Here is a 13,180-nt window from a genome sequence, read left to right on the forward strand (position 1 = left end):
TCTAAATCCCCCTCCGTACAGGTAACAAGAATTACCTCCAATTTAACAAGCTGTGTGCTGAAAATGGCAAGCTTTGTTCATTCAGTGAATTGTTGTAAAGATCTATAACGAATTAAACAACTTGTGAACGCACCTTGGAAAAGCACAGACTATGTCTCACAGGAGTCTCATGCCCAATTTGTGACATGGCTACATCTTTTAATTCTGGCAGTGGCATGCGTCAGGGGCCGTGACTTCACTAATGTACCAATCCGTTCCACTTCACACGAGCTTTTGTGATATTATTCTGTGATCCAGAGCTGAAGTATAGTCAAACTTCACCACTAGGGCTCCAATTATCAAATAACGTTTGTCTTTTTTATCACTAAAAGTTTAATCACACAGTAGCCATGTTTCCATCAGCCTGTTTAGATGCACATCTAGAAGTATCGCATCGGAAAATTATGATGGAAACGCCAAAATTCGAATTAAAATCCCCTGATTCGCACAAACTAAAACACGCTCGCTTTAGCCGGGTTTTGGTTGATTTGAAAAAATGTTGATTCGCAAAACGGGGGATGGAAACAGTTATGTTCGAATTAAGTCTGACGTAGCGCACCTCTCTCCATGGTGATATCCACACTCCGGGTCGGGAAGGCGGTAATGCATTTACAAGCTGGTTGCCAACCGCCAGAAAACGTAGAAGAAGAAGAAGAATGCGAGACTTGTTTTGTTTCCAGTTCTGCGGAAAACTCAGTTTGTTTTTGTGTGTGGTTTGTGTGATTTGCTGGCTTATATATGGCTTTGTGCGTTTGTCATGTGTTTATGACTGTTTGCATGTGATCATGAACGCATGTGTTTTAATTCATATTTGTATATCGATGTGTGTACAGTTGTGTATTCATACAGTGTGAGTGAGAAATGTGTGCATCTGTGTTTATAGATAAATGGGTTCACACTGATGTGTGTGTGTGTGTGTGTGTGTTTCTGTCAGTGTGTGTGTTTGTATCCTTGAGTTTAATCATGTCTGATTGTGTGTTTATTTTGGTGTGGAGTGTGTGCATGTGTGTGTGAGCCATTGTGAGGCTTTCCCAGACCTTTCCAAAAGTCAATACAGCAACCTAATCAGTTCCCACAATCCCCTGCTCTCACTCTGTGTGTCCAGTCATTCAAACCTAAATGACCTCTGCTGCTGAGCTCGTGTTGATTGGTTCTCCACAAAGGCTTTGCCAGTTGATTGGTCCATGCCGCATGCAGGCAAAGGTTCAAGGTCAATTTGCACTCGTAGACTTCCTCCTGGCTGTGTTTCCCAGACAGCAGCTTCCCGCTAAACACTGGTGTGTGTGCATTGTTTCTATTGTGTTGTCACTCACTGTCATCACAGGGGAGCACGCTGAATGCAGTCACTTTTTTTTTCTTTACCCTCAAGACCCAAATTCTTTTGCTGGTTTTGCAAAAGCTCTTTAACCTTTGGATTTAAGAATTGTCCTGCAACAGCTGGAACACATGAAGGGCTAAATCTCTAACTCGGTGCAAGTTTTGGAAAGTAAAAATGACCCAGTCTCCATCTGTCCTCGGTCACGTCAAAGAGGAAAGCCTTCAGATAAATTAGCAGTGTTGCAAAAGGTGTTTATGAAATGAAAAACCTTCAAGTAAACGTTCCTCTGCAGCACTTTTATTTTGAAATGTTTATCTGTCTTCTTGCTCTCTATTGGCTGGATGTAAGCCAGGCAAATTCAAAAACCCACACATCATAAACGCTGAAAGAGAGACGGTTTGTCACTTTAACCTCGGTCATAAAAAGAAGTTCCCTCTGCACGTTAATAAGTAACCCGTCTAATCAGCCGTGTTGTGCTTATCTATCAAAAGCAAAACAAAGCGCCTGATACCACCGTCTGTGACACACTATTACTATTACACTGCACTGTTAGTGTGACTGCGACAATGGAACTGCATCTGTACCTGCAGACGTGATAAAGGCGTCTGTGTTTGCTCTGCATCTGCTGCGGATCCTACCAATGAGTTTAAAGTAAAGGCTGAATGAGCAGCTGCCTTATTGTTGGCATTTAAAACAGCATCTGTAAGTGACTGTTTCATCTGTGCGTATCAGTGTCAGTGGACGGACAGTGAACGCCTCTCAGAGAAAACTGTTTTAAAGCAATGACGGCTGAATAGTCCCTCTTTGATAGCCGAATGTTTTTGAAATCACGTGGCTTTTTTTAAAGGTTTCAAGGACTCCTGGGTCGTGAAACAAAGACAAACACTGAGCACACCTGCACTCAAACAATCAAGATCAAAAACCGGGTGCATAAGCCGTTCACCCCCCTCTCAGACATCAGATAAACGGTGCGTGACGCGTCGCCTCTGATCCGTTGTTCACCTTTGAAACTGGTGATTTTGAAAGTGCTGCATGAGGCTTTCAGGAGCAGCAGTTTTTTTTTTTTACTGCCATTAACACAACCATCTTTTCTTCTTGGTGCGACGTTTGAGGGAGACGGCGTGATGAGCATGTGGGGCTTGTACAAACAAGAAGCAGATAATCTGTTCCACTCGGTTGACTGAGGTGAACCTGCTGCTCTGCAGGCGGGGGGACGTAAACCCACAAGGATGTGATTGGTGGACACATAGGGCAATTTCATAGTGTCTATTGATACAGTACAGTGACAACTAGAGCTGGCATGACTGGAAATATTTGAATTTGGTGTTACGATATTGAGTTTCAGTACTGATACTAAAACTTTTTCTTGAGTCTTCCTACGTTCTCCACGCTGAGTGTGAGCTACCATCTCGCTTCAGCACCACAGGACTGAATCAGTAACAGGTATAAAAAAAGAAGTAACCTCTGTAACATTGTCACTGGCCTCCATACTGCGTTCTACTGTTTACTAACCTGTTTTCTGACTCGCCTGTGATGTCGAACATGACACATCAGGGAACAAGGGTTCACCTGTGTTTTAAAAGACGCCTACACATGCAAATCTTTTTTTTTTTTTAAAAAGAGTACAATTGTTGGCATTTCTCTTGCAATTATTGCTCATAGCATTGAGTCACAGTATTACTCCTTAAAAGGGACCCGAACACCTGTATTCACCCTCTGTCTGAAACGCTCCATTTTAACACCCATGCATTTAAGCCCCCCTACCGAAAGAGCCCAGTTTGTAGCAGCTGTGAAATGACTGTAACAGAGAATAGCTGCACTTTCTACAGTGAACTATCAAAAGCTTCTAAAGACAACCAGACATTTTCCAGCTGGAATATGATCCAAAATCTGGGAGAAATGAACATTAGCAACCAAGATAACATGTTTCCTGACATTAGCATGCAGCTACATGTAGCAGTGTACTTGCAGTTGGGCAATGAACTAATTAAAGCTTGCAAACACAACCGCTAGCTTAGCAATAGCTTCATGTAGCAGTGTAGGCTACATAATGTAAACACTCAGAGCTTCTGAGTTCGGAGCAGGACTGTGGCTGAACAGATCTGGTGTAGACACTGATGGAGGGCTGCAGCTGTTGCTGATGTGCTGCTTTCTCTGTGCGGCTGGTGTAGACGAGGTCAAAGTTCAGCAGTGGCAACATGGTGTTCACACACTCAGTAGAAAACAACTGGACGTCTGCTGCCACGTTTATCGCCAGATCATTGCGAATGTTCTGCGCGTCTTCCCCGTAAACGTCTGCCTGCTGTCCTCACTGGAGACAGTTAGACGTCTGAAGAGTAAATACAGCAAACAGTGCCAGCTGTTTTTAAGGGCAACAATGCATCATCTCTTAGAGAACATACCAGCAGTTGTGTTGAGTCAGTTTTAGTGCTCAAAAAAAAAAAAGATGGCCTCACAGGCTTTCCCATTGAAGGCTCTGATAGAGAGGATGGCTGTGGCCGAACACAGGACTCTGTTTGTTATGGGAGAGGAAGAGGAATCTCTCAAACGAGACAGCTGCTCATTTCCAACCCCGTCGGCGTATGAACGCTTCCAGCACCACAGATCCTCGTTTTGCCAGCTCCCCCCAGCCCCGCGTCCCACAGAGAGAGCATTAGCCACACATGTCGAGGTTACACAGGGAAAATACAAGCAAGAGAAGGGTCACTGCCTCGGTTTTACCCCCAGAGCTTTCAGGGCGGGAGGTCTGTGTTGGTGTTTTGGTTTCTGGCCGGGAGGAGGTGTCAGGATTGTGATAAAGGCCAGAAAAAGGCGCCTCTCTGGACAATTGACACATGTGGCTGACTTCATGACTGAGGATGTTATACAGTGCTGGGATGGGCCGAACTCCAACTCTTATGGATCTGAAACGACTCAAACCACAATGAACCATGGCATGTCAGCTAGGCGTGACACCTTCCAAGCTGCAGACTGCTGTTGGAGAATAACAAAAAACAACTGGTTGTTTTTTAACAAGTCATTGCTGCATTTCCAGATGCCCCCAAACGTGGGTGTTTTATAGTGAACCCTGGCTGTTTTTCCTGAAGCTTTTCATTCCCCAAAGGTGGGCATTTTTTTAAGGACCTGCCGCTGTGTTTCCTGTGAGTTTTAGGCAACAAATGTTGGTGTTCTTAGGGAGCCATCACTGTTTTTCCAGTGCTTTTTTAGCACCCAAAGATGGGATTTTTTCAGTGATGTTTTGCTGTTTCTCCAGCGGGATAGGGCAACCAAAAGCAGTTGTTCTTTTTACAGAGACATTGCTGCAATTCCTGCAGGGGTTGTGGCACTAGGAATGATTTTTTTATTTACTGAGATTTCTCAAAAACCTTTCTAGATCTTAATTTTCATCAAGTGATGCAGATAGCAGCTCTGAGTGACTTGTAGGATGTCCTATCAATATCAACTCCTGTCAAATACTTCCCAGAACATTACGTCTGCCCTCAGAAAGTGATTGCTGACATAACAGAGAAACCAAACATCAGGTTATTATCAAGCCAAAACATTTCCTCACTTTATTTCAAACATGTTTGATGATACAGTTGTCTGTCTAGACGACTGTAGATAAACTCAAAATAAATTGCTTTTCTTATGATGAGTTAGATTTTTAATTCCTCAACAGCTTCTTTCCCAGTTTAATAATCTGCCCTGTTGCTACAGGTCACACTCCAACACCTCTGACTTTGCTCTGTGAGATAGTTTACTCAGGTTGAACTGGAATGAGAGGCTCAGAGGTCCTACTGGTGCAACAGCTGGGCCTTGATCCACAGCTCCCAGTCCCAGTCGAGACTCTTTAGCGTCTCCCTGTTCATGTGTTGACATTAGCTCGGCAGAGGCCCAGCTTCCTTTCATGTCTCTGCACTGGTAGAAAATCCACATAACAGAAGTTTGGGATTATTTTTCCTGCTTCATTTAAAAAGTTGTTGGTTTTGTGTTGAGGGGGTTTTGTGACGTCTCGAGTCTATGAAAGCTGATCTGTTTGATTTCTGGTGGTTCAAGACATTTCTAGAATGTCATGGTATTTATTTGTGGAGCCTTTTCAGCACAGTGAAAATCAATATTGGGGAATCTCAAACATTCATGACATTGGATGGTTTGAAGCCCAACTGGAGGGATATTAGACTGAATAACTCTAATAAACCACAAAGTAAGACTGTTTTCAGCAGGAAGTTTCACAGCCTCAGTGTGCTTCAAACAGTGTACTGGTTGGAATGACAAACAGTGTCTGAAACCTGCTTTCTGATGGCAGAATATGGAAGTGCAGCATTGAACAATATTTGTAACTTTCTAAGTAGACGGTAATGAGGGTCACTCTACACAGTGGAAGAGTGAAGCCTTAAAACTTTTTTACAAAACCCTCTCAAGTTCTGAATTTTCATTCTTCTCACACAAAATATGTACCCGTTTTTACCATTCATTGCGTCTTGTGACCTGTTATATAAACAAGTTTGTTTGAAGCATACAGAGGTGTTGTGTTTTGGCTCCTGTTAGTTTGTCTCATCTGATAGTTTGTCGAAAATCTCAAAGGCTCGGCAGCATATTTCTGCAAAATTTACTGAGAAACAACATCATTGGCTAAGACAGAAATTATTTATGCTGCAGATCTAAATCCATTTGAACCATCATGTGGCATTTATAAGCAATTGAACCATGAGACGTATCCATCCAGAAAAATGTTGGCATTGTACGTTTCTGCAAACCACAGATATGTCACATTTGTACGTTATTATGTGGTGGATACCTTGAAACTTCACGTTTGTACGTTTCAACAATGCAGTGGTTAATGTGTGATTATGTTTAGACACAGAAACACTTGGTTGTGGTCAGGAAATTATCATGTATATATCATTCTGCAGCTCCTCTTGGTAACAGACGACTGCTTTTTGTCGTACTGTCCCCTCTGGAAAAACAGTGACAAGTTGCTACAAAACAGCCACGTTAGGAGGCTAAAAAGCTGCTGTAAACCCAGCAATTGTTCACTAGATCAACACTGGTTTTGTTGTTTGTTGGTTTGAGCGGTGGTCGGCAGTAGGGTCACAATGGCATGACATTTTCATGGTATGATAACTGTCCAAACAATGTTTCTTTTTCTTTGCAAAATGACTTTTGCACTTCTCTGAAAACACATCTCATTGATTGTTTTCCAACATGGCTGATAAAGACTACCATTATTGCTCATACACATAGTGCAGTTGCAGCCAAATTTAGGAGACATGTCCACATACGAACTCTGACTCGTCTTTGGTGCTGCAGCAACATGATGGATTTAAATAGCTATAACTTTGTGGCCAAGAGTTGGAATGTCTTTAAGTTTTGCACAGTTACAAAGCCTTAATATTCCCACTCATAATTTAGGTTTTCTCAAAAATCATGTCTGCCTTTAGTTTTCCTGCATTGTGTCCATCATATTTAAAGTTTCTAAACATTTTCTGTTGTTAAAAGAACAACTTTATAGTATTGTGAAGCCTTAGTGGAGGTACAGGCTCTACATGTGCTTACTTTTTTTGTCTTTCTTTTATTAACTTAAGTGTATTTTTGTATCCATTAACAAAGATATCCACCTCGGCTCCTCCTTTTCTTTGGTCCATCGGAAAGTACAAACGAGATCTTTGATGTTCAGAGTTCAGGCAATCAGTGGTGATGAATGAGGGAGACGAGGTGAAGCACAGGCTTTTGGCGCAGAGCCCTAGTTTAAAATTGGGATAGTAGCTCTGTAGGTCAAAGTGTGTGAGTGTGTGAGGAAGAGAGGGAGGGAGGGAAGGAAGGAGGGGAGAAGGAGTGGATTAAGGGCGGAGGGAGGGAAAGCACAATAAGATAGTGTGCCACTGTGTGATGCCTCTTTCTCCCCCCTCAGCAGAGGGAGGGAGGGCGGCACACGCTGTCCACAAAGAACATGGATGTATATGTGTGTGTGTGTGTGTGTGTGTGTGTGTGTGTGTGTGTGTTGGGGGTGTGTGTGTGTGTGTGTGTGTGTGTGTGTGTTGGGGTCTTTGGTGGTAAAAGAGCCTTTAAAGTGTGCTGGGAGGAGGAAGACCCTTCTCTTTCTTTCTTTCTCCACCCAAACTTGGTCCGAGCATCAGATTCCTCCGGTGGTGGTGCACATCAGGAATGTCCATATGGTCTCGGCTGGTAAACAGCACACGCCTTCTCTTTGTGTACGGCACAATGGAACATCATCCTTTGTTTGGTTCCTTTTTGTAGCATCAAAGAGCCAGACGTCCACTGCTGTCAGCATCACAATGACGGGTTCTGTCTATGTTTCTGTGTCTGTTTTACAATAATGAATAAGTTTAGATATGCGCTTTATTTGAATGGTAAGGCTGATCTTATTCTATCTGCACAAGTTTGCTTAAAAGCAGGCCCTCTTTTACTTCAGTCCATCAAGGATCTCCGTTCGCAGTGAAAGCATGCAAGGAAAAATGCAGTTTTCTTCATGAATTCAACGCAACGGATGAGTAGTTGTTATACAAGATGTCATTTGGAGGGTGAAGTATTACTTTGACAAAAATTAAGACAAAATTTGATGAAACAAAAACTATATTCTCACTGACAACTGCAGATTATTTTTGCGCCTCTGCAAGATAACATCTGCTTTCATAATTTGCACATCAGCAAAGTAAAGAACAGCGACTCAATTCTCTGTCAGACTTAGTGACTGTGTGAAGTCACGATCAAAAGATGAGTTTGTTTATGGGTTTCCTCAGAGCGTCCCAGTCTTCGCTTCAGTCACGCAGTTTCCCTCTTCAGAGAGGACAACCGAGGGTTTAGAACAACACAGCTCCCCTCTGATCCACTGCTGACACTGCAGACCTGAGCTTTACCCCATTTGTAAGTGTGTATGTGTGTGTGTGTGTGTCTGTGTTTCATCCTCTAACTTTTTCCCAGCCAGGTGCCCCTCTCCACCGCACCACAGCGACTCGGTCAGAATGAGGGTTTGTGGGTCAAAGGTCATTCATATGCCTGGTTTAGAAAGAGGAGGGGCATCTCTCAAAAGTGCAGCGTTTGTTTTTCCCATTAGCATTAGCTTGTCACGCTAATGAAGAGCGGCACATGTGGCTTTGCGATTAAGAGGGAATCCACTTCGAGGGCCCCTCCGTTCTGCAGCTCAGTCATATTTCAACAAGGGGAGCTTTGCAGAGTCTGAATTTCCCACTGAACAAATATCTTCAGTAGTCATAGACGGGAGGGGAGCAAACTGGAGGACTGTTCATGTACTGCACCTCAGTCTGTGCTGTCGAAAAAAATAAAAAATAAAATCTAAATCTGTACACACAATTTTGGTACTGTGGCCACATCCAAAGCCAAAATATATAAAAAGACAAAAATACAAATCTCCAAACATACAGTTAAGACCCTGACTTTCTTCCTAAATTCCCCAAATTCTCTGCTAATTCTCCACAAACACAGCAGAGTGGGGGAACTGTGGTGATTAAATATCCAGCTGTCAGCTGTGAGGGGAACGCTGTAGCAACCAGGAGCTGTAAACTCGACAGGTCAACAGGTATAAAGTGTTTTCTGACTCTGCTCCACTGTCGGTCACTAAAAGGCATCAATAAACATGCAGGTTTACAGGCCTCCTGGGTGCAGGTACAGATCTCTGAAACCCAACACTGCAGAGTTTTCCACGCTTTGTCCACAGCTGAGGGCCTCTTATTGGTCAGAGAAAGGTCAGTGCCGTGGTAATGCCATGGTAACAACAGATTGAGGCTAGTACAGCCTCTTGTGCCATTAGTGCAAAGTATAACATTACATGACCTCAAAATCCACTGTTTTTGAGATCACAAAATAATTTCATGAACACAGATAATCTGTTGATGATCTCAACCAACTGGCAGAACTGTTTTGTGGTTTCTGTCTGGGCCATTTTGGAAGCCCTGGTCTTTCTTTTGCAAAAATAAGATCCACTGTTACATGAAGACACTGTTGCTTTGCTTCTGGACCTTCCTTTTGTCAGCACAGTTGCCAGAAGAAAATCTTTGCATTGCACGTTTCTGCAAACCATAAATTTGTACATTTCATATCAATGTTTCTAAAGTGAGGTTGTATATGAGATGACTGTCATCTGGAGATGGTGTGTTACCCTGGTGAGATGCTGGCCAAGTGGCAGACCACTGTTCGAGACCAAAAAACAACAAAACCAGTTGTGTTTAATCGAGTCATTGCTGTGTTTCCAGCAACGTTTTAGATCCCAAACATGAGTGATTTATATCAACCCATTGCTGTTTTTCATCGGGGGGCAGTGCCACTAAAAGTGATTGTTTTTTACTGAGACATCGCTACATTTCCTGCCGAGATTGTGCCACCATCTTTTCCTATCCATAATGAAGTGGTTTTTGTGCCTAACCCTAACCAAGTCATTTTAAAAATGTAACACAAAACAAAGGTAATATATGTGTGGTTTGCAGAAATGTACGATGCCAATGTTTTTGCTGTTCAGTTGGTCGTTCTCGTGTTGAACTGAGACTCTTTGGTCTTTGGTTTCCTTTGTTGAAGCCTGTTGTATTTGGATTTGTATTCTTCAGTATGAAGTCAACTCTGGTACTTGACAGGTAAAACTCATACATGTTTTTCGTCTTTTCCTGCAGGGTGACCGGGTGTGGTTACGGGAGGATGAGCAGTACCTTCCCAGCACCGTGTCCTCGTGCTCTGGAGGGGTTGTTGTCTTTGCCACAGACTACGGCCAGGTAAGAACCACAAAAGGTCATTTTGTGTGACCTTGAGGGTTGGATCCCATCAGAACGTCCTATCCTCTCTCAGCACTTTTCACCCCTTCAAAGAATGTTGACTGTATACAAACTCAGGAACTTTTCCTGTCCCTGTGGCCGTTTTAGTTCCTGGGGCATGCTGCACTTCCTGTCTCCCACAAAGTGCATTCACTTAGAATTGGGGGAAAGGAAATTCTTTTGTTGTTACTGGTGTTTAAACACCTTTAAACATCCTCTGTGAAGCAGCCAAAGAGACATGAAGTGCATTAAGTGAGAGCCAAAACATTAACCGTACGTAATTTGCTAATTCTTTAAGTTTAGTAACTCATTAAAGCAGAAAAACAAACAAAGAACAAACAATGAAGGAACTCAAAGATTCCAATGTTGTTTCATTATGTGCCAAACCATGCGATCACTTTTTATTTCATTATGAATTTAATTTGTGTGTAATATCCACAGTGCTTCAGATGTGGTGAAGTAACATAACTGAATTCACTAAAGTCACCTTTAGCAGGCAGCTCCTCTAACTTGGCTGAAAATGTTCCTTCTGTTTCCTCAGTTGACTTTATTGTTCCATAGAAACAAACAAACCAGGCAAAGTTAACTGTTTGCTCTCCTGACAAGGAAAATTCCCATCTTTCTCATTCATCTTCCAACACTGACAGATTCTTTCATTAACCACCAAGAGAACAAAGGCTTAAAGAGGTCCACATATAATTTGGGATCAGCTCAAGATGCTGCAAATCCCCTAAACCCCATATGGTTGTGCATTACCTCTTTGATCCATGTGTTGTCAAAACAGCAGATACAGACGAGGTGAAGGACAAATGGAGCAGGGGTCACAGGGGCTTACATGGATGGTTCAGGTTGCTTATTAAGAATTAACGTAAATCAACCTGTCAAGCAGTTTTAGAGGATAGATTTTACATAAAATATTTCTTGTAGTTGGCTATAATTTTCTCTCTGTAAGGTGTTAAAGGGACAGTTCACATTTTTTTAAGTGGGGTTTTATGGGGTACTCACCCAGACAGTGTATTTAGGGTTTTCCCTGCCTATCTAAGACAAAGACGGGCTGCTTGGGTGATTTTGGCCGCCGCCTTGGTTAAAGCGTGTGTGTGTGTAGCGTCTTTTGCGCACACAAACCCATTACTTTCAATGTAGCCGCGTGTCATGCACGCTCACAACCCAAAGCGACACTGTAGTGGCACGCATTTGGTGCGATGCGATAGATTTTTCGTCGGGCGCACAGCGCCACGTACCTGCTTCTCCCCCCACTGTTGCGTCAGATCCCCCTCAGGCTGTGTCTTTCTTACTGTTTCCCACTACGGCTGCCACTAACGATTATTTTCATTGTCGACTAATCTGTCGATTATTTCTTCGATTACTCAACTAATCATTTCATCGAAAAACGTCGGTCGGTCTGTCGCACCCAAACCCAAAATTACGTCATCTAATGTCTTGTTTTGTACTCACACCAGAGGGTTTTAGTCCACCATCATGGGAGAGTGTGTAAAGCTGCCAATATTTGAACATAAGAAGCTGCAGTAAGAGTATTTTGGGTACTTTTATAGTACTTTTCTATGAAATATGACTCAAACCGATTAGTTGACTACTAAAATAGTCACCGATTATTTTTATAGTCGATTAGTCATCGATTAGTTGACTAATCGTGGCAGCCCTATTTCCCACGGAGCTCTGCCCCATTTGAATGGCGAAGGAAGCCCGTATGTGGAAAGACGTCGCCTCCGAGATGTAGAGGTGTATTCCATTCCAGGACCGCTGACTTGTATCATCAGAACACACATGTCCTGTGATTTTCAGTCTCCTTTCATATTTAATAGAGGGGGGACAATACTAGTAATATTCTCAGCTGTCAGGATGTGCCTGCTGTAAAGGGTAAATTCTGATTATACAAGTCAGCAGTGTAAAGCTCAAGCATGTGGGGGCCTCCTTTCATATTTAATAGAGGGGGACCGTATCTAAAAGTACAGCTGTCAAGATGCCCCCCATCACAGGTCTTTGCCACCTTGGCCTCGAAAAAACCCAGGGAAAACCCTGGTATTATACGTATACAGTAGATGTCAGTCGGCACGCCCCCAGTTTGGCGATAACTCAATTTATGGAGAAAAACAGTGACAAGAAAAGGGAGAAAAGTAGATAAAAGAACTAAACTAACATTATACAAAATGAATATAACAAAAGATAAATGACAACAGGAAGCACACTGAGCAGTAGGGCTGCAACTAACAATTATTTTCATTGTTGACTAATCTGTTGATTATTTCTTCGATTACTCGACTAATCATTTTATCAAAAAATGTGTTAAAATGTTGAAAAATGTCGGTCTGTCTCTCCCAAACCCCAAAATTATGTCATCTAATGTCTTGTTTCGTACTCACGCCAAAGGGTTTTAGTTCACCGTCATGGCAGAGTGTGTAAAGCTGCCAATATTTGAACATAAGAAGCTGCAATAAGAGTATTTTGGGCTACTTTTATAGTACTTTTCTATGAAAAATGGCTCAAACCAATTAGTCGACTACTAAAATAGTCATCGATTATTTTAATAGTCGATTAGTCATCCATAAGTCGAGTAATCGTTGCAGCCCTACTGAGCAGTCAGTGAAAATTATACAATAAAAACCAAGCAACACACAGAACACAGTGCAGAGAAAAGGAGAAAAAAGGGGAAAATATATTTATACAGAAGTCAAGAAATAATTACATATTATGAATTAAATGTAATAATAATTTCCTTCTAAAGATGAAGCGCTATTGACAGCATGTACTTTGTAAACGTATTATAGACACCTTAATAAAGTTCCACCTAAAAACATTAATATCAGTTTAAGTGTGTGCTATATTTAGAGTATTTTCACTGCTTTACCTTAAAGGGCCAGTGTGTAATATTTGGCATGGTTTATTGTCAATCTGAATCTGAATATTCTACCCATTAATATGTTTATACAAGTGTATAATCGCTATAAAATAAAATTTGTTTGGTTTTCGTAGCCTTATAATTATGCTTTTATATATATATATATAGCAAGGGCCTTGCTTTAGAGAGGTTGCCATCTTGCGCCGC

The 13,180-nt window shown here is 42.1% G+C and overlaps 1 protein-coding gene across 1 annotated transcript in view; it reads left to right on the top strand.

Annotated features, from left to right (window-relative positions):
• The window catches only part of LOC126409158 (unconventional myosin-X-like), a 159,682-nt gene that overhangs the window by 40,909 nt on the left and 105,593 nt on the right, over positions 1 to 13,180 (top strand). The window contains exon 2 of the mRNA XM_050075114.1: positions 9,979 to 10,077. Coding sequence (XP_049931071.1) covers positions 9,979 to 10,077 — 99 coding nt within the window. The remainder of the gene's footprint in view (positions 1 to 9,978; positions 10,078 to 13,180) is intronic.

Source organism: Epinephelus moara, chromosome 21 (genome assembly GCF_006386435.1).
Source record: "Epinephelus moara isolate mb chromosome 21, YSFRI_EMoa_1.0, whole genome shotgun sequence".
Classification (NCBI taxonomy): Eukaryota; Metazoa; Chordata; class Actinopteri; order Perciformes; family Serranidae; genus Epinephelus; species Epinephelus moara.